Source organism: Pantherophis guttatus, chromosome 1, assembly GCF_059756535.1.
Source record: "Pantherophis guttatus breed Tessera chromosome 1, ASM5975653v1, whole genome shotgun sequence".
In the NCBI taxonomy this organism is placed as follows: Eukaryota; Metazoa; Chordata; class Lepidosauria; order Squamata; family Colubridae; genus Pantherophis; species Pantherophis guttatus.
This window is the reverse complement of record NC_142063.1, coordinates 340,433,270-340,455,303: the sequence shown is the minus strand read 5'-3', so window position 1 is coordinate 340,455,303 and position 22,034 is coordinate 340,433,270. Positions and strand designations below refer to the sequence as shown.

The 22,034-nt window shown below is 43.5% G+C and overlaps 1 protein-coding gene across 1 annotated transcript in view; it reads left to right on the top strand.

The window, feature by feature from the left end:
* The first annotated feature begins 384 nt into the window (after nucleotides 1-384).
* Nucleotides 385-22,034, top strand: part of AATF (apoptosis antagonizing transcription factor) — a 114,196-nt gene continuing 92,546 nt past the window's right edge. Inside the window, exons 1-4 of the mRNA XM_087883453.1 lie at nucleotides 385-499; nucleotides 7,408-7,590; nucleotides 14,355-14,780; nucleotides 19,374-19,511. Of these exons, the coding sequence (XP_087739579.1) occupies nucleotides 412-499; nucleotides 7,408-7,590; nucleotides 14,355-14,780; nucleotides 19,374-19,511 (835 nt within the window). The 5' untranslated portion in view covers nucleotides 385-411. The remainder of the gene's footprint in view (nucleotides 500-7,407; nucleotides 7,591-14,354; nucleotides 14,781-19,373; nucleotides 19,512-22,034) is intronic.

The following is a 22,034-nucleotide window of genomic DNA, read 5'->3' as shown; positions in this document are numbered from 1 at the left end:
TACATAATTTGAATACATGAAAAGAGTAAATAAAAAGGAATATTAGGATAGGGACGGTAGGCACACTGGTGCATTTATGCACGCCCCTTATCCAACATCATCTTAAAAGCTTCCATTATTGGAGCATTCACAACTTCTGCAGCCAAGTTGTTCCACTGTTGTTCGCTTTAATCCTCTTGCCAACGAAGACCCGGAAAATACATTCCATAACACTGCCATTAAAAACATATTAAGAGGTGCTCTGTTTTATTCAAAAGGCTGCAGCGTCCGTATAGTGCGCGCGCGCTCGCGCGCGCCAGACCCCGGGCAAGGCGGGGCCTCGAGGCTCCGCCCACCGCCGTTTCCGTGGAGAGAGGCCCCGCCCTTCGCGCTGCCCCAATCACCGCCTCCTCCTCCTCCTGACGGGACAAGATGGCGGCGCCCTTAGCGGCGGAGTTGGAGCGTCTCCTCAACCCGCTGCCCCGAGCCCAGCCTGACCCGGAGGACGACCCCGAAGAGGGTGAGGGCTCGCCTGCGGGGCCGGTGCGGAAGCCCCCGAGCTGGGTTTGGCTTCTTAGACTCTTAAAGGGGTTGGGTTGAGAATTTGGAGGGGTGGTGGTGGTTGTGTTTCCACGTGGCTTTCCGACGTTGCCTCTGTACACGTGTCGTGTGTGAGAGAGCTGGGACGGAGGGGGGGGCGCCTGTTTCGAACTCTGCCCCCACCCTATGGGCTGAAAACCCGTATCTTGGCCCTGGGAGAGGTCGGTGCCTTCCCACTTTATTTAACTAATTTATTTTATTTAATTAATTTTATTATTTCATTTTATTATTTTATTATATTTTTTATTTTAGTTATTTTATTTTATTCTATTATTTTATTTTATTTTTATTTTTTTATTTTTTTTATTTATTTTGCCAAGCATATATAAGATAACAGATAAAAGTATAAACATAATTTGAATACCTGAAAAGGGTACAAGTAAAAAGGGACATTGGGACAGGGACTGTAGGCACGCTGGTGCGCTTGAGCAAGGGATGGATAAACTTGTGAGGGTAGGAGAGGCGATGGGTATATGTGGAAGGGAAATGTCTGTTTATTATTTATTTTATTTATCAAATTTCTATACCGCCCTACTCCTGGGGGACTCAGGGCGGTGAACAGCCAAGATAAAATACAGATAATACAAACATTAAAAGTCCATTAAAATTATTAACTATTTTGGCCGAAAACAAATTTAAAACACCCAATTTGTAAAACAGATTAAACGATTTAAATGGAGAATCTATGACTGAGAATCTATGACTGAATCTATGACTGAGAATCTATGGAGATTCTCAGTCATGCAGGTCCTGGTTGTCCCAAAGGTGCTTTTTTTTCTTTCCCAAGAGGAGGCAACTGGACTTTCTTGGTTTTTCTTTGAAGACGTTTCACTTCTCATCCCAAGAAGCTTCTTCAGCTCTGACAGGATAGTGGCATTTCTTGCAGACAGCTGGAAATTTGCAGATTTGTCTGCAAGGAAATATAAATCTTTCTGTTCCCCGCCATCCAAGTCAGAGCTGAAGAAGCTTCTTGGATGAGAAGCGAAACATCTTCAAAGAAAAACAAGGAAGTCCAGTTGCCTCTTGAAAAAAAGCACCTTTGAGACAACCATGTCTTAGATGACTGAGCATCTCCATAGACATTTCTCTGAAGACGTTTCGCTTCTCCTCCGAGAAGCTTCTTCAGCTCTGGCTGGATGGTGTGGAATGGAAGGATTTGATACTCCTTGCAGACAGCTGGTCATTTGCATCCTTTTAGAGAGTCCTTGAGGCCACTTGGAGGTTTACCTGTGTCCTCAGGGTCACCTGAGTAGTGTAAATGGTTCCTGTAGTCTGCAATTTTTCCTCTAGAAATCCATTCCTACTCCCACGTCATTCAAAGGGTGTTTATCTCAAATTGTACAGCTAAAAGTCTGTAGAGATTCTCAACCATCCAGGTCCTGGTTGTCCCAAAAGTGCTTTTTTTCAAGAGGCAGCTAGACTTTCTTGTTTTTCTTTGAATACGTTTCGCTTCTCATCCCTAGAAGCTTCTTCAGCTGTGACTGGATAGTGGCATTCCTTGCAGACAGCTGGAAATTTGCAAATTTGTTTACAAGGAATATAAATCCTTCCGTTCCCCGCCATCCAAGTCAGAGCTGAAAAAGTTTCTTGGATGAGAAGCAAAACATCTTCAAAGAAAAACCAGAAAGTCCAGTTGCCTCTTGAAAATAAGCACCTTTGTGTGTGAAAGGGAAAGAATGGGGAGGGAAAGCATAGACTGGGGCTGGAACTATATTTCCCCCAAGGAGCTATAGGGACGGGGCAGTTGAAAGGGCAGTGATGGGTTTCAGAGTTACAGTATTCTGCTTTGGGAGAAAGCGTCACAACATACCAAGAGAATTAAAATAGCCATTCCCTGGAAACTCCCTGGGGATATCCATTAGTATGACAGTAGTAAGAATCTATGGAGATTCTCAGTCATCCAGGTCATGGTTGTCTCAAAGGTGCTTTTTCAGGAGGCAACTGGACTTCCTTGTTTTTTCTTTGAAGACATTTCGCTTCTCATCCAAGAAGCTTCATCAGCTCTGACTGGATGGTGGGGAATGGAAGGATTTATATTCCTTGCAGACAGCTGGTCATTTGCATCCTTTTAAAGAGTCCTTGAGGCACTAGGAGGTTTATCTGTGTCCTCAGGGTCACCAGAGTAGTGCTAACTGCTCTGCAGTTTTTCTGGAAATCCGTTCATACTCCCAAACCATTCAAAGGGTGTTTTTGTCAAAGTGCATAGCTTATTCCATTCCCCACTATCCAGTCAGAGCTGAAGAAGCTTCTTGGATGAGAAGCAAAATGTCTTCAGAACAGAACAGAACAGAAATCTAGTTGTCTCCTGAAAAAGCACCTTTGGGACAAACAACCCGGATGACTGAGAATCTCCATAGATTTTTAGCTATGCTCTGCAACAGCCATGATTTCAATTACAGATAGTCCTTGACTTAAAACCATCCATTAAGTGAATGGCACTGAAAAAAAGTGACTTATGTCCAGTTTTCACACGGCCGTTGTGGCATCCCCAAGGTCACACGATCAAAATTCGGGTACTTGACAGCTGACATGTATTAATGACACTTGCTCTGTCCCGAGATCATATATTACAAATGATGATCATCACACGTAACATATGTAAAGCACTACAAAGTGGTATATAAGTTTTAAGTGCTATTAAGAGCACTTAAGATCTGTGGTGGCGCAGTGGTTAGGATGCAGTACTGCAGGCTACTTCTGCTGACTGCTGGCTGCCTGCAATTTGGCAGTTTGAATCTCACCAGGCTCAAGGTTGACTCAGCCTTCCATCCTTCCGAGGTGGGTAAAATGAGGACCCAAATTGTTGGGGGCAATATGCTGACTCTGTAAAATCTCTTAGAGAGGGCTGTAAAGCACTGTGAAGTGGTATATAAGTCTAAGTGCTGTTGCTATTTGTAACTTCCCAGTCAGCTTCCAACAAGCAGAGTCAATGGGGGAACTTGATTTGCTTAACGACAGTGTGATTCACTTAACAACTGTTGTGATTCGCTTAACAGCTGTGATAAAAAGAATCATAAAATGGGTCACAACTCACTTAACAACTGTCTTGCTTAGCAGCAGAAACTTGGGGCTCCATTGTGGTCGTAAGTTGAGGACTACCAGTACTGCCTTTGTTAAGCAGCACAATCACAATTTCCATGTGAGATGAGCAGCAAACAAATTTAATAAATAAACTTTATTTATTTATCATAACTTTGAACGGTCGCTGAATGAATGGTTGTTAAGCGAGGACTACTTGTAATTTATTTAATGTACTGTACCACTGCTATCCAAACCTCTTACTAATAATGCATCAACCAAACACGGTAACCCACAAGTAGAAAGAAACGTGCTCTACATAGGGCTACCCTTGAAAAGTGTTTGGAGACTACAGTTGGTCCAGAACGCAGCCACGCGAGCTGTCGTGGGTGCACCCACATTACACCAATTCTCCGCGAGCTGAACTGGCTCCCTATTGGTCTCCGGGCACAATTCAAGGTGTTGGTTATTACCTTTAAAGCCCTACATGGCTCAGGACCAGGGTATCTTCGAGACCGCCTTCTGCCGCATAGCTCCCAGAGACTGGTAAGATCCCACAGAGTTGGTCTCTTCTGGGTCCTGTCAGCTAAACAATGCCGGTTGGTGGGCCCGTGGGGGAGGGCCTTCTCTGCGGCTGCCCCAGCTCTCTGGAACCAGTTACCTCCTGAGGTCTGGACCATCCCCATCCTATTGGCCTTCCGAAAAGTGGTGAAGACCTGGCTTTTCCGGCAGGCCTGGGGCCGTTGATCTCACTCTTGTGATCTGGCGAGATCCGGCCATGAATGGTGTGAATGGGTTTTAATTGTTTTTCATGTTTTTTAATTTTTCAATGTCTTTTTATGATGATTTTTTAAATGTGTTGTGAGCCGTCCTGAGTCTTCGGAGAGGGGCGGCATATAAATTTAATTAATTAAATTAAATTAATGAAATATAAACTTTATTTTATTACAAACTATTCTAAGAATACAAGTTCCAGGTATATTAGTTACTTTATTTTATATCAAGCTCGACTTCATGAGGCTGGCCATGTAGGTTTTGTTGGAGTAATACCATGGAGTTGGCTTTGTATTGTGAGAAGGTCCTTGGTGTTCTCTAACATTGGTTGTTTTCTTGCAGACATTTTATCACCATACTAGATAACATCAGTTTGCAAACCCCATGCCCTTCTAGCACTGATGATGTTACCTAGTTGGGTATTGAAATGTCTGCAAGAAAACAACCATGCTCAGTGAGCACCAAGGACCCCTCATTTCAACCCAGAGCTAGCTAGCGATTGATTGATTGATTGATTGATTTGATTTGATTTATACGCCGCCATTTCTCCGGAGACTCAGGGCGACTTACAATGCGTTAAGCAATAGCCTTCATACTTTTGTATATACCTGCCTAGTAGGGCTTTCAGCCCCCACTAAGCGGTGTTCTTTTTTATACAAAATCAGCTTATTGCCCCCACAATCCGGGTCCTCATTTTACCTACCTCAAAAGGATGGAAGGCTGAGTCAACCTTGAGCCTGGTGAGAGTAATTGCAGGCAGCTGGTGCTACTTAACAGCACTTTAGTCTGCTGCACCACCAAGGCTCTTATAATTCTATAAGTATTCTTTATTGCATGAAGGTTTATTTTTCAACTTTCTACTCCAGTTTTCAGAAGGCCTTGAGGTCTTCTGATGACCTAATATCCAAATAAATATTAACCATCTTCAACTCTTAGCTTTTTTCCATGATCAGCAAGCTTGATTGGCTGCTGCCACCTGGCGTGAAACGCTGGTCTTTGGATAGATCAGTGTTTAATTGACGGCTGATTAGATTAAAAGGTTCATTATTTTTAATTAGCAAATGGGGTAGCTGATTATCAAAGATATCTAGATATTACAAAGATAATATGAAAAATGGCTGGGTCAGGCCTTTTATTAGAAGAGGCCTCTTCTCTCTGTCCTCATGAAGAAGAATGACTCTTCTCAAATCACGCTGGATGCGACAAATGTATGTATTGTCCTTTTTTAAAATGGCATTTTAATCATAGGCTGTTTTACGACAACTCATCTGGCATGATTGAAATTAATCAGCCGAGGCTCCCCTGTTTGAGTGATATTCATGCTTTACATCCTTTGTGTCTGAACCAGTTAAGAGTTAGCAGCACTGCCTCTCCGATGCAAATTCTTTCTCCAGTGGTTCAAAACTATAATGTTAGATTGGAAAAGTTTGTTATGACTTCCTGGGAAGTGAGGGGGAAAAAATAATAATCTTACATCAGGTCCAGCAATCCAGGTCAAGCTTTTAACCCCGAGAGCAATTTTATGAAGTTTTGGTAGAGGAAGGTTTTTTATTGCAGTGAAGATGATGGCAAACAAATCTAATCATTTAATACAAGTAGTCCTCGATTTAACAACAAGTTCATTTAGTGTCCATTCAAATTTACAACGGCACTGAAAAAAATGACTCAGACTGTTTTTCACAGTTACCACCTTTGTAGCATCCCCAGGGTCATGTGATCAAAATTCAGATGCTTGGCCACTGGTTCATACTTATGACCGTTGCTGCGTCCCAAGGTAGGTCACGTGATCCCTCTTTGCGACCTTCTGACAAGCAAAGTCAGCGGGGAAGCCAGATTCACTTAACAACCGGGTAACTAGCTGATCAACTGCAGTGATTCCCTTAACAACAACTGGGGCAAGAAAGGTCGCAAAATGGGGCAAAACTCACTTAACAAATGTCTCACTTAACAACATGTGATTTTTGCCCCCATTTTACAACTTTTCTTGCCACGGTTGTTAAGGGAATCATTCCATTTGTTAAGTTAGCAACACGGTTGTTAAGTGAATCTGGCTTCCCCCATTGACTTTGCTTGTCAGAAGGTCGCAAAAGCTGATGACTTGACTGCAGGGCACGGCAGTCGTCATAAATATGAACCAGTTGCCAAGCATCTGGATTTTGTTCATGTGATCGTGTGGATGCTACAGCGGTGGTAAGTATGAAAAACGGTCAGGTCACTTTGTTCAGTGCTGAACAGTCACTAAATGAACTGTTGTAAGTCGAGGACTTCCTTTAAGGTGTCATTAAGTGTTGTACCTTGTGATTCTTGACAAATGTATCTTTTCTTTTTATGTACACTGAGAGCGTATGCACCAAGACAAATTCCTTGTGTGTCCAATCACACTTGGCCAATAAATAATTCTATTCTATTCCATTCCATTCCATTCCATTCCATTCCATTCTCTTTCTTATTCTCTTCTCTTCTCTTCTATTTCTTATTCTATTGTCTTTCTTATTCTATTCTATTCTATTCTATTCTATTCTATTCTATTCTATTCTATTCTATTCTATTCTATTCTATTCTATTCTATTCTATCTGTATATCTTTTTTGGGGAGTCCAGCAGAGTTAGCAGGTAACATATCCAGGGGTGCCAGATTGTCTTTTCCTGGTATAATATTTCCATGCTTCTTTGATCGGGAACTTGAGTGCTGAATATTGATAGGATTATATTAAACAAATCTTGGAAGGGGGAAATATGCTGGCTGGGGACTTCTAGGGAGTTGAAGTTCACATGTCTTTAACTTGTCAAGTTTGGAGACCCCTGGATTAGTTTGAGATTTGATTGCTACCTTTGTAATACCGCACTCAGCTTGATAACTGAATTAACCTATTTTCTGGAGTTGTAAGATAATATTGGATCATAAAGTAACCAAGAAGGCTTGTGAATTGTGAATTGATGGACCCATGGCACCCTGCCACAGGGGTCTGATGAGAAAGGAGGAGATTGGATGAGCCGGGACCCGAACTAACCACCTCTTGGTTTTTCCTCTGTACAGCTACGGCAGCCAAAGTAATCGACAAATTTGACGAAGGGAACCTTGATGAAGATGTCCTTTCTGTTGGTCAAATACGGAAAGGAATTGCCTCTCGGCTTTTGGATGCTGATAAGCGGTACCAGGGAAAAGCCACAACCCGCAAAGCCTTAGAAGAAGAGTTGTGGGGTGCAGCTAAACTGCCAGGTGAGTTGTTACCTGTTTTTTTATTTTCTAGCCAAACTGCTGTGGTTTTGACAGCCCACGAACAGGTTGCATCTATCTTGCAAAACTGTGGTACTTCGGTATTCATCGTTAATTGGTTCCAGGAGGTGTGATGAGTACCAAAAACTCTGAGTACCAAATAAATTTTTTCCCATAAGGCAGGGGTCAGCAACCCGCAGCTCTGGAGCCACATGTGGCTCTTTTATCCCTCTGCTGTGGCTCCCTGTCGCTGGTTGGCGCCACAATTTTGAGAGGAGCTTCCAGTTCGGGGGGGGGGGGGGAAGCATGGCATGCCAGGAGGAGACTCTATGGCAAGGGACGGGTTTTCCGGTCGGCTCCACAATTGATAGGGCTTTTGGTTAGGACAGGTGGGGGAACTGGACTTCCGGTTGGCTCCAGAATTGAATGGGGGGCTCCCAGTTAGGACCTTTGTGGCTCTTTGAGGGTTTAAAGTTGCCGACCCCTGCCATAAGGAATAATGTAATGAGTCACAAGGCAGCCGACACTGACAAGTTCTAGCTTGTGCTTTGAATACCAAACAAATGATGACAATGAGTACCAGGACAAAAAAAAAATTGCATCAAAAAGCAATGAGTACCAAATTCAATGAATTTCAAAGTACTTGAGTACCAAGGTACTGCTGTGTTCATACTGTCCTGGCTCAAACAATTTCAGGGATTTGTGTTGCATAAAGTAGCATGTAAGTCTTTAAGAAAATGATCCAAGATTATTATTATTATTATTTTTTTAGGAAAAATCAAAATAGCTATAGCAAAAGCTTATTGCTTTTAGGTAAAGGTAAACGTTCCCCTTGCACATATGTGCTAGTCGTTCCCAACTCTAGGGGGCGGTGCTCATTTCCGTTTCAAAGCTGAAGAGCCAGCGCTGTCCGAAGATGTCTCCGTGGTCATGTGGCCGGCATGACTAAATAGGGAGCAGGATGTGTACCCCATTTATGTCCAGTGGCTGGCATCTGGCATCAATTCGTTCAGAGAATAGAAGAATAGAATAGAATAGAATAAAATAGAATAGAATAGAATAGAATAGAATAGAATAGAATAGAATAGAATAGAATAGAATAGAATAGAATAGAATAGAATAGAATAGAATATTGGCCAAGTGTGATTGGACACACAAGGAATTTGTCTTCGGTACATAAACTCTCAGTGTACATAAAAGAAAAGATACGTTTGTCAAGAATCATAAGGTACAACACTTAATGATAGTCATAGGGTACAAATAAGCAATCAGGAAACTATCAATATAAATCGTAAGGATACAAGCAACAAAGTTACAATCATATAGTCATAAGTGGAAGGAGATGGGTGATGGGAACGATGAGAAGATTAATAGTAGTGCAGACTTAGTAAATAGTTTGACAGTGTTGAAGGAATTAGTTGTTTAGCAGAGTGATGGCGTTGGGGAAAAACTGTCCTTGTGTCTAGTTGTTCTGGTGTGCAGTGCTCTATAGTGTCGTTTTGAGGGTAGGAGTTGAAACAGTTTATGTCCAGGATGCGAGGGATGTGCAAATATTTTCACAGCCCTCTTTTTGACTCGTGCAGTATACAGGTCCTCAATGAAAGGCAGGTTGCTAGCAATGGTTTTTTAGCTGAAGTTTGTTCAGGATTGTTTGGAACAGTGGGCAGTGTGAAATGATAGCTTGTTCTATCCAGTCAGACTGCTCTGTGTGTTTAAAGCAGGAGTGTCAAACTCAAGGCCCAGGGGCCGGATCTGGCCCATGGGGGTGCTTAGATTTGGCCCACAGGGCTGCTCTGGGAACAGCGAAGGACTGGCCTGCGGTGCCTCTGCCAGCGAAAACGGAGCTCGGGAGGGCCGCAGGTGGCCCTCCCGAGCTCCGTTTTCACTGGTAGAGGGTTACAGGAGGCCGTCGCTGCCAAAAGCGGAGCTCGGGAGCCCGTTAACGCTGGCAGAGTGCTCGGGCCACCACAGGTGCCCCCGACACGAGTGACATCGAGCTGGCCACGCCCAGCCTGGACATACCCACTCTGGCTCCCTGAGGTCAAACATAACCCTGATGCGGCCCTCAATGAAATCGGGTTTGACACCTCTGAGGCAGGGAAGGGTCTCGGGGGTCCTTCATTACAATTTTCTCTTTAAATATTCAGGTTTAAAACAGTGTTTATCTTTCCAGGCTCTTTAATTTGAAAAATGTCTTCTCTTGCCGCACGCCTTTCCTCGCTGCCTCGTTTTATTAATGGCATGGCTTTTATGATATATTTGAGTTATTCCTCCGGTGTCGTAATATCTGTTGCATAACGGATGGTATGCAAACACTTTAAATAATAAAAGGATAACAGAGGCCTGTTTTCTTATTGACATAAATTGACCATGTTATGATGTGAAGCACTAGCAGAGAACATTCTCTCCCATGCCCCATTCTCTGATCAGTCACACCACGCCGGCAGTCTTGAATACAAATTACATAAGTTCCCTATTCTTTTCAAGAGTGTAGATTTTATTGTGATTGGTGCCCTGCCAGACGTTTACACATTAAAAATAAAAATTTACCAGTAAATCTGTAGAGTCTATACAGGTAGTCCTCGACGTAACAACAGTTCATTTAGTGACTATTCAAAGTTACAACTGCATTGAAAAAAAAGTGACTTATGACCATTTTTCACACTTACGACCGTTGCAGCATCCCCATGGCCACGTGATTTACATTCAGATGTTTGACAACTGCTTCATATTTATGACAGTTCCCAGGGTTACGGGGTCACCTTTTCTAGCTTTCTGACAAGCAAAGTCAACAGGGAAGCCAGATTCACCTAACAACCATGTTACTCACTTAAACAACTGTTAGTGATTCAACTAACAAAATGTTAAGTAAAATGGGACAAAACTCACTTAACAAATTTGTAACTTAGCAGAATAAATTTTGGGCTCTATTGTGGTCGTAAGTCGAGGACTACCTGGATAGATTTTCCTTAGAAATTACAAGTAGTCCTCAAGTTACAACTGTAGTGGAGCCTGCCCTTTATAGTCTTCAGTTGTGACGGTCGTAAAGTGGATCACCCATGTGACCAACCTGATTTTATATCCTTTTTTTTTTGGTGGTAGTTGTTAAGGGAACATGGCAATTATTAAGTGAACCAATGGTTGGCAATGGGTGATTTTGCTAAATACCAGAAATAAATGCCAGTTTTTGGCAAATCCTTTGTAAAATGCCATCACATGACTGCGGGGCGCTACAAACTGGTATAATGTGGGCTGGTTGACAAGTACTTAAAGACTGGTCACATGACCAGGGAGTAGTGGCTGTTGGAAGCTCGAAACTGGATTGTAAGTACTCCTAGGGAGGTCCACTGTAATTTGAAGTGACTGCTAAGTGACCAGCCATAAATCAAGGACTTTGTGAGCTGGTCTTTTCAGCCCGGTTCTTAATTGCCCCATGGTATCTGTGGGCACTTTGACATAGTTTGGAGGTTCTAGCAGAAAAGCGTAGCTATTAACCGAAGATGGGTACATTCTTGGCGCGATGGTTCAGTTGGTAAAGACGCTGAGCTTATCACCTGGAAAGCTGACAGCCTGAGTTCGAGACCCGAATGCCACACGATGGCATGAGCTCCTGTCCTTGTCTCAGCTCCTGCCAACCTAGCAGTTGTTGTGGCCCGCCAGCGGCCAACGGAGCAGGAGACAAACTCAGACAGTGAGGAGATTGGGGAGGAACATGGGCCAGTCCTGGAGTCTGGGGAGGGCTCTGATGAGGGCTCTGCGTTGGAGGCAGAGATGGGGCCAGGGCTGTCTGACAGTTGTCAGCTGCCTTCGGAGCCAGACATCAGTGGGGCAGAAGCCTGGAGCCTGTTCCCAATGTGCGCATGCTGCAGACCTGCCAGGAGAAGGGAACAGCTAAGGAACAAGGGTCGACTCAGAAGTAAAGCCACAGGGGGAAGATGAATGGGCCCTCCCATAGGGAATAAAGGGGAGTGGAGTTTGCAACAGACAATTAGTTTGCTTAATCGGTTCGTGACTCTCTTAAGACTCCTTGCCAAGTTTTGAAGATATCGGCCTGGCAGCTCTCCAAGCCAGATAAGGTCTGTGATTGTAAATTCTCCCTTGAAAGACTTTGCTGGATGTGAATGAGAGGAATTCACAGTAACTTAATAAAAAGGGGTTTTTGTCGGGACAAAGAATCTGCTTCGTGCTCTTGGGAAACCTAAGTCAGAACAGCAGTTTGAAAGCATGAGAGTAGATAAATAGGTACCACTTTGGTGAGAAAGCTACAGCGTTCTGTGCGCCTTTGGCGTATAGCCATGCTGGTCACATGACCATTGTCTTTGGACAATGCTGGCTCTCTTGACTAAGAAAAAGATATGAGCACCGCCCCCTACATGGTTTCGGGGAACCATGGGAAATCTAACCTTTATCAGTGGGGGACCCTCTTGTCACAAGGAACATCAGTTTGGTGGGAAAGAAATTGGCAGCCCATTTTTTATATATATATATATATATATATATACACACACACACACACACACACACACACACACACACACACACACACACTGATGGATCTTGCAGGAACTGTATCTTTCTCATGTACAACATCTTCTCCTACTCTTTTTATGAAGACGTGGGTAAGGGAACGTGATCACTTTGTAACAGGGATTTGATTTAAATCATGATTTAAATCACTAGTAAAAAGGCTTGATTTAAATCAACTCGATTTAAATCATAATTTTTAAAGAGCAACTGTCATCTCTGCTACTCCTTTGGCCCACTGTTGATTCACCGATAGTCCCAGTGTTGCAGAATATACAGCCTCATGCTACATAACTAAGCTCCATTTCATGCTGAATAAACTAAATTATTTATGTATCTTAAATAGAAAACTATCTTACGATAGATTTTTACCCCAAAAGTTTTTTATTAAAATAAATTCGATAAAAATCAAAAAAATCCGATTTAAATAAAAAAAATCTGATTTTTTTGATTTTTTTTTAAAAAATCAATGATTTTTATCCACCCCGCTTTGTAATGCTCACCCATTATCTCATTATTTAATGGGAAAGGCTGTCAGCTAATCAATGGGTCTGATAATCAGTCCAGCTCCTGCTGTGGATAAGCGTGACTTTGAGATTTTAATCTGCTGGAGATTTTCCCAGTGGTCCCTTCGGGCCAAAAACCCAGAGATTGGTATTCTATGTGCCTTGTAAGGTGGAAACCATGAGAAGTGATGCTTTTGGGAAGAGATGTGTGGAATGTCTGTATCATTTCTTTTAACTTTTAATAGTCCCAAATTTCCAGATGGTATTGTATGATTAATGAAGTTTCTTGAAATTTCCATGCTTGTTGACATTGTAAGGCAGGGGTGTCAAACTGGATTTCTTCGAGGGCCGGATCAGCATTGTAGTTCTCCATCGGCCGGGGAGTGGGAGACAGGACGGACATCTGCTGCAGTACCCTGCTGGCCAAAACAGGGCACGGGAGGCCTTGTGTAGGCCCCCTCCCTGCACCCCATTTTTGGTCTGGATGGCCTCCAACACCCTGCTGGCCAAAATAGGGTGGGGGGGGACCTCACGTAGCTCCCCTGACCCCCATTTTCAGCCTGGACGGCATCCTGCACCACTCTGCTGGCCAAAACGGGGCTCAGGGGGCCTCGCACAGCCCCCTCGTGCCCCGTTTTGGCTGCCAGAGGCACCGCGGGCCAATCCTTTGCTATTTCCAGGCCCCACGGGCCAGATTTAAGCACCTTGTGGGCCCGGATTTGGCCCTCAGGCCTTGACTTTGACACCTCTGTTGTAAGGGAAGAAACATCTATAGTTTTTGAGGTAGGGGGTAGGACAATTTAAAAAGAGAGAGAGATATGCAGATAAGAATCTGCTGGTAGATTTCAGCTGGAGAGCCCTGGCTGTTGGTATCTTTAGTTGCATGTGATCCTGGAGTTGTGGTGTAAAATACTCTTGTGTTCTGTGTACAGTCCTTGACTTACAACCTTCTGAAAAGGTGGTGGGCGTTAAACCTCTTTCACCAAAAGCATATTTCCTTACAGTAACTTTCCTGGATTCAGAAACCAGTCCCTGTTTTGTGTTTGAATATACAGGTAGTCCTTGACTTACAACAGTTCATTTAGTGAACATTCGAAGTTACAACAGCATTGAGAAAAGTGACTTATGACCATTTTTCACACTTATGAGCGTTGCAGCATCCTCATGGTCATGTGATCAAAATTCGGATGCTTGGCAACTGGTTCATATTTATGACATGTGATCCCCTTTTGCAAACTTCTGACAAACAAAGTCAGTGAGGAAGCCAGATTCATTTAACAGCCATGCTGTTAAACCGAACAATTGCAATGATTCACTTAACAGCTATGGCAAGAAATGTTGTAAAACAGACCAAAATTCACTTAACAAATGTGTCATGTAGCCATATAAAATTTGGGCTCAATTGTGGTTGTAGGTCGAGGACTGCCTGTACAAGTGTAGTTCATTTATTTACTTAACACATTAAATGTTACAATCAGGAGAAAAAAACTGTTGGTGTCACTAGAATCTTTATAAAGCCTAATCTCTAATAATTGGGGAGCTGGTTCATCCTGCATCTCACGTGTAGGTTATTGCTCCTGAAATAAACAAGAAAAGAATTATAAATATTCTCACTTGTTACTTTCCGGCTTCTAAAAAATCATATTCTCGGTCAAGAATTACCTTGTAGGTTACGAGTAGCTGCAGGTCTAAGTCCGTCTTTCACCAATCCTAACCATTGTGTTTTCTTATTGGTAGATGAACAAACATCAAGTGAGGAGTCAGATGAAGGTGATCTTGACAGTGAATCTCTGGCTGAAGATGAGAGTCCAGAAACAGAGGAGGAAGAGGAGGAGGAAGAGGCGGCCAGTGATGCTGAAGAAGACAAAAAGCTGTCCCACAAGCTGAAAAAACCAGCCTTCAGTTTCCAAGCCATTGACGATTTTGAGAAATTTGCGGAAGGGATGGATGAGCTTGGGAGTGAGGAAGAAGAAGAAGAGGAGGAAGCCAGCTCTGGAGAAGACGATGAAGGGGAAAGTGACTCACAGGAAAGCGTGAAGGAGAGCGAGGAGGAGGAAATGGCAGACGTTAATAGAGATCCAGAAAGTGAAATCCTCTTGACTCACTCTCAAGGCCAAGCAGCGGAAGAAGTAGCAAAGGGAAAAGCGGTGAAAAATCAAATAGGTGAGTAGGAGGTTCTTTTTTGTTTCTAGGTGAGGTCTTCGTGGCTTCCTGGGTTGAGAGTCAATAGAGACCCCTTTGAAAGGTAGCAGGGGCCTTGTTTCAGTGATGGGACATGATCAGGGGTGTGTAGATCAGGGGTGGGCTCAGAGGTTCGGGAGAACCTCTGGCTAAGATTCTGTGCAGTTCGGAGAAACCACAAATCCCACTCCTCGCCCGCCCGGCCACTCCCCGGAGACCCCACACCAGTGGTGGGTTCCTCCCAGTTCGGTCCGGTTCGGCCGAGCCGGTAGCGGTGACTATCTGACGTCAACGAACTGGTATATACCGCTTTACAGTGCTTTACAGCCTTCTCTAAGCAGTTTACAGAGTCAGCATATTGCCCCCCAACAATCTGGGTTCACATTTTACCCACCTTGGACGGATGGAAGGCTGAGTCAACCTTGAGCCGATCAGAGTCGAACTGCTGGCAGTCAGCAGAATTAGCCTGCAATGCTGCATTCTAACCACTGTGCCACCATGGCTCTTAATCATCTTAGTTGCTCTTCTCTGTACTTTTTTCAAAGTACAGAGCCTGGTGAGATTCAAACTGCCAAATTGCAGGCAGCTGGCAGTCAGCAGAAGTAGCCTGCAGTACTGCACTCTAACCACTGCGCCACCGTGGCTCTTAGGACCGGTCACCCTGACTTATGACCGGCTTTTACACTTAAAACCGTTGCAGCATCCCTATGGTGAAGTGATCAAAATTCAGATAATACTTGGCAACTGGCATGTATTTATGACGGTTGCGGTATTCCGAGGTCATGTGATCACCTTTTGCGACCCTCTGACAAGCAAAGTCAATGGGGAAGCCAGATTCACCTAACAATCGTGTTTTTAATTTAACAACTGCAGCTGAGTCACTTAACAACTCAGGCAAGAAAGGTTGTAAAATGGGGCGAAACTCACTTAACAACTGTCTCGCTTAGCAAGAGAAGTTTTGGCCTCAATTGTCATCCATAAGTCAAGGACTACCAAAAGCCAAGTGTTTAAAAATTATAACAGTAACAGAGTTGGAAGGGACCTTGGAAGGCCATCTAGTCCAACCCTCTGCTCACACAGGAGACCTGTACTAGGGATTCGAACTGCCGAGCTGCCGAACCTTTCTGATCAACAAGCTCAGTGTCTTAGCCACTGAGCCACCTAGTCAGGATAATTAATTAATTAATTAATTAATTAATTCGAACAGTCACTGCTGGGGATGAGATGCACAAATGACACTGCAAAACAACTTTTTAATTTATTTACATATTTATTGTATACACCGCTGAACCGCCCGTCTCCCTCAAAGACATGTTAAAATGTGGCTGTTAAACTGTGAACAGCTGCAAAAGACAAAATTTAATGTCTCTTATAATTCAAGCCCCACTCCTGAAGATTTCATAGCCATGCACTTTTCTTGGCAGCAATTTGGAAGCTTCACATTGGCCTCTTCCCAGGTTTTCTAACACCCCAGTCCAATCCAGAACCGTGGGATTTTCTGGTGGTCTCCCATCCCAGTACAAATTACACCCAGCTGTGCCTGTTTTCAGGATTGACTATGGGTCAACCACAGGCTGGATTTGATTTAAATCGAGTTGATTTAAATCACAATTTAAATCATAATTTTTAAAGAGCAACTGTCATCTCTGCTACTCCTTTGACCCACTGTTGACTCACCGATAGTCCCAGTGTTGCAGAATATACAGCCTCATGCTACATAACTAAGCTCCATTTCATGCTGAATAAACTAAATTATTCATGTATCTTAAATAGAAAACTATCTTACGATAGATTTTTACCCCAAAAGTTTTTTATTAAAATAAATTCGATAAAAATCAAAAAAATCCAATTTAAATTTAAAAAAATCTGATCTTTTTGATTTTTTAAAAAAAATCATTGATTTTTATCCACCCTGGTCAACCAGATACTGTTACCTGGCAAGCAACCTAGAACTAAGAAGAAATTTCCTTACAGTTAGAACAGTTAATCAATGGAACAATTTGCCTCCAGAAATTGTAAATGGTCCAACACTGGAAGTTTTTAAGAAGAGATTGGACAACCGTTTGTCTGAAATGGCATAGGGCCGTGATGGCAAACCTATGGCAGGCGTGCCACAGGTGGCATGTGGAGCCCTCTCTGCGGGCACACGAGCCGTCGCCCAGCTCAGCTCAACCACGCATGCACGTGTTCCTCCTTCAAGCCAGTTGGTTTTCGGGTCTCGGGGGTGGGGCACATGCGGGAGACGCACACACATCCGTGGGGGTCGCGCGCGCATGCACGGGGGTGGGTGGAGCATTGCATTATGGGGGTGGGCATGCGCACGCGACCCCCCTGGGCTCCCCCTGCTTTGGCATGCGACGGCAAAAAGATTAGCCATCACTGGCATAAGGTTTCCTGTCTGAGCAGGGGGTTGGACTAGAAGACCTCCAAGGTCCCTTCCAACTCTGTTATTCTGTTCTATTCTTACCTGATTTTATGACCTTTTTTGCCAGGGCTGTTAAGCAAACACCAGGGTCATTAAGCAAAGCAATAGTTTGCATGGAGATGGCACTTCTGGCCAAAAACCAGAAGTAACTACTGGTGTTCTGTCCCCCTTCCTCACACAGGCAAACATAATACCAAGCACGCCTGCCAATATTTTATTAGGTAAACAGATTAGAATTCTTGGCAGACCAAGGTTTTGGCAGCAAACTGCCGAATGCCTGCCAAGACCGTTTTCACTCACATAAAGCAGAAGAGGACTTATCTTCAGTCCGTTCCAGGAGCATCAAATTATCCACGAGACAAGAGTTCAGTCAATGTTCAGTCCAAAATATATCCAAGCCGAATTTCAGAGATCACAATGTGACTTTCAGGGTTTAACTTTGTCCGTCACAAAGCCTGAAGAGCAATCCCACCCACTTTTATTCCTGGTGGGGCGTGGCTCCGTGACTCAGCTCAATCTCTGGCCCTCCCATGCCTCTTCCGTTGCTATTCACGCTTCTCCCTCCAACGCTGCCTGGGATCAAGCCAGGATTCATCATCCTCGCTCCCTATCAATTGGCTGCTCCGATATGCCTTCCTCCTGGCACATCCCAGGCTGTTCCTCCTGGCCTTCAGATGGAATATGAGGCATTGCCAGAGAGGAGGGTCCTGGAGAGGGAGGCCTTGTCAGTTCCTCCCCATCACCTTCTGAGTCCTCTTCCTCTGTTAGGACAGATTCGGGAGTCGGGGTCACAACAACTGGGGTTTTATTTTGCCAAAACCATTATAAAACAGTCACATGACTGGGATGCTGCAAATAGCTGTAAAGGCAGCCCCGTTGCTGAGCACCTGAAATGTGATCACATGACTCTGGGGGTGGGGACAACCCTCGGAAATTTGGATCCAGGTCGCAACTACCCCCAGGTAGATCTGTTGTACCTTCAGTCACTAAGTGACCGGTCGTAAGTCGAGGCCTAACAGTATCTGTCAAATATTAATTAAATGGATCACATCTATAACTTTCAATCATTCATTTAGTGACCGCTTGAAGTTACACCAGCACTGAACAAAGTGACATATGACAGTTGTTCCCAGTTCTGAAAGTCGCAGCATCCCCATGATCAAAATGGGATCCCATGGAAACTAGAATGTATTTTCAACAAATCACATTGTCCCAGGGTCTGACCTTTCCAGCCAGCTTCTAACAAGTGAAGTCACTGGGGGAAGCCAGATTCGCTTACTGACCACGTGACTCACTTAACAACCTCAGTGGTTTGCTTAACAACTGTGGCAAAAAAAAAAGTCGCGAAGTGAGGCTTTGACAAACAGTTTAGCAGCAGAAATGTTGAGCTCCATTGTGATCGTAAGAGCTGCGGTGGCACAGTGGTTAGAGTGCAGTACTGCAGGCTACTTCTGCTCATCACCGGCTGCCAGCAGTTTGGCAGATCGAATCTCACCAGGCTCAAGGTTGACTCAGCCTTCCATCCTTCCGAGGTGGGTAAACTGAGGACCCAGATTGTTGGGGGCAATAGGCTGACTCTGTAAACCGCTTAGAGAGGGCTGTAAAGTACCGTGAAGCGGTATATAAGTCTAAGCACTATTGCTATTGCTAAGTTGAGGACAACCTGCAACGCTAGGATAGAATGAATACCGTATTCCGTTAAAATTGCCGAGAAGATTTCTGTAGAAGATTTTGCAGGCTGCTTTTTCTTTCCTGCCTTTTTTTTTTTTAAATTATTTTATTTTATTTTACTTTCCTTGTTCTGATACGGCTTTGTTGCTTTAACTGCCTCAAGAGGGAAATTCACCTATAATCATTTAAAATACATGGGGATGGAGTGGGAGAGAAATGGAAGAAAGCTAAGCTGTTTGTATTTTTTGCTTGGATTGAATAAAAAGGACTACCGTGCTCGGAAAGGCAGTTTCTGCTTTCCCTCCAAGGAATTTAGATAAGACAAGGAAAAAAAATTGGAATTGTGAAACCTCTCTCCGTGAGGCATCCGCTCTATTTAAAATTACGGCTACGACAAATGAATGACAGTGAATGTTTTGTGTTTCTCTACCCTCCCCTCATTTCTCTCTCCCCTCCCGTTTCTTTGTTTCTCCCAAAAGCCCTGTGGGATCAGCTCCTGGAAAGCCGAATCAAGCTTCAGAAGGCCCTCTTAATAGCCAACCAACTTCCCCAGCCAGATACCTTCTCCGAATTCAAGAAGAAAGGAGGGCAGGAATATTCTAACGTGCTCAAGAACAGTAAGAATCTGTCTGCGATTGTGTATTTTTATAGCATTCAAGCAATAATCAATAATTATTGACAGTATTGATCATGCATTATGAGCTTCCTTACAGACAGGTTGATATTTTGCATACTTAAGAGAGTGCTCTGACCTAGGCTCCCTTAACAAGAAGGAGGCAGGGATTGATCCTGGCACAACCTCTTTTATTTACACAACTATGAATTACGTTCATTCACAGTCACCAAGGTTTATCCAAACAGTTTTTCAAAGGAATATTTCTCAACACATCTTATTTCGCTTGGCAAGCTGCCACCTAACTTGTTTCCAACCGCAGTACAAAGCCAAACTTGGCACAGAGTCTCTCAGAGTCACGGAATAAACTAATTGTTTCCTGCAAAAGCCCACTCCCTGTTCACTTCTCTTTTATTTCCTGTGGGAAGGGCCAATCACCTCCAAGGTGTGGCTTTACTCCCGAGTCGACCCTGCTTTCTGAGTTCTTCTGGCAGCTCTGCGCATGCGCGCACTGGGAACGGGCTCCAGCTGTTCCTCTGTCTCACTGCTGTCTACTTCCCTCTCTGCCTCCGACACAGAGCCCTCGTCCGAGCTTTCCCCAGCCCCCAGGACTGGGCCAGGTTCCTCTTCAACCTCCTCACGTTAGTTTCCACCCATTGCTTCTTGTCCTGCCCTCAGGTGCTTTGGAGAATAGCTTGACTCCCTCTTCTTTGGGGCAACCCCTGAGATATTGGAACACTGCTATCATGTCACTCCTAGTCCTTCTTTTCATTAAACTAGACATACCCAGTTCCTGCAACCGTTTTTCATAGGTTTTAGCCTCCAGTCCCCTAATCATCTTTGTTGCTCTTGTTTGAGATGTCCCACAGTCCCGTATCAACATTTTATGACAGTTGTGTTGAAAATAAGCACTTCCTGTTTTTGGCAAAGCCACACACATTTGGTTTGCTTAATCATGGTGGTTTTCACTTACTGCCATAAGAAACCATGTCTGACCTGTTTTATGACCGTCATGACCTACAATTGCAATGGGCAGGTTCCATTTATATGTCGAGGACTACCTGAACACCAAATGAGAGAGGAAGCTTTTGAGTTTTCCGGAAAAAAAAGTTTTCAGTCCAGGCAGATTTTTCATGACATTGCCTCATGGAAGAATTTGTTTGATGCCAAGGCAGCTAGATTTCATCAGTACTTTGTGAAAAGATTGTGTTGCTTATGAACCCATTCATACAAGTACCGTATTTTTCAGAGTATAAGACACACCGGAGTATAAGACGCACCTTAGTTTTTGGGGAGGAAAATAAGAAAAAAGCTGATTGGCAGGTGGATTGGCCTCCCGGAATACGCCCAATCAGCTGTTCCCAGAGGTGAATTTTAGCAACAGGTTCCTTGGTTGTGAGCTCTGTGCCTTGCTTTTTTTTCTGCCTCTGAAACTCTTTCAGAAAAAACTTTTTTTCCTGCCTCTGAAAGCCTCCAAAAACAGCTTCAGAAAAAAAAGCCTCTGAAGCTCTGTTTGCGGGCTTCTTTTCTGAAGCTCTGTTTGGGGGCTTTTTTTCTGAAGCTTCATTTCTGATGCTTTTTTCAGCCTCTGAAACGTCCCTTTGAGAAGCTGGATGGGGCTACATTCAGAGTATAAGACGCACCCAGATTTCCACCCTCTTTTTGGGGGGAGAAAGGTACGTCTTATACTCAGAAAAATACGGTAGTTCTCGACTTACAACCACTATTGAGCCCAAAATTTCCATTGCTAAGCAAGACAGTTGTTAAGTGAGTTTGCCCCATTTTACGACCTTTCCTGCCATCATTGTTAAGTGAATCACTGCAGTTAAGTTAGTAGCACGGTTGTTAAGTGAATCTAGCTTCCCCATTGACTTTGCTATTTAGCAGTCGGAGTCACGTCCCTGAAATGTTCATTATATGTCAAAATATTCAGATGCAAAGAGCATTTAAATCATGGCCCAACTGGGGATTAAGGAAACAAGTTGTCCATTGCTTTTGTAATTTAAACAGCCAGGGGTTAATAATCAATACAACCATAATAGACAGGCAAGAAAGAACTAGACCAGAGAGATATACAGTAGTGGGCAAAATTGTGGAAACCTTTTGGGAAAAGCAATCATTCAATCTAACAGCTGCAGAACTAAAAGACTTGGTTCACTCCATGGGAAGACGTTGTAAGGCCGTCATTCATGCTAAAGGTTACCCAACTAAGGATTTACTGACATGGTGATCATTTTTGTATATCTCGTTTTTTCTATGGTGATCATTTTTGTATATCTCGTTTTTTCTACGTGTTTCACTTTTCTTCTTTATACTGTAACTGCTATTCTAATAGCAAATCCTTCATAAAAGTTATTGCATTACATTCTTGATTAATTTATCTTCCCATTGATATATAATTTTATGGCACTACTCCCCAAAAAAGTGGGGTTATTAGCTAGTTTTAGAAAATACATTTCTATTAACTGGGTTTTATTGCTGGGTGGCTTCTAACTAACAAGTTTCTTTAGTCGGCTCCATAGATTTT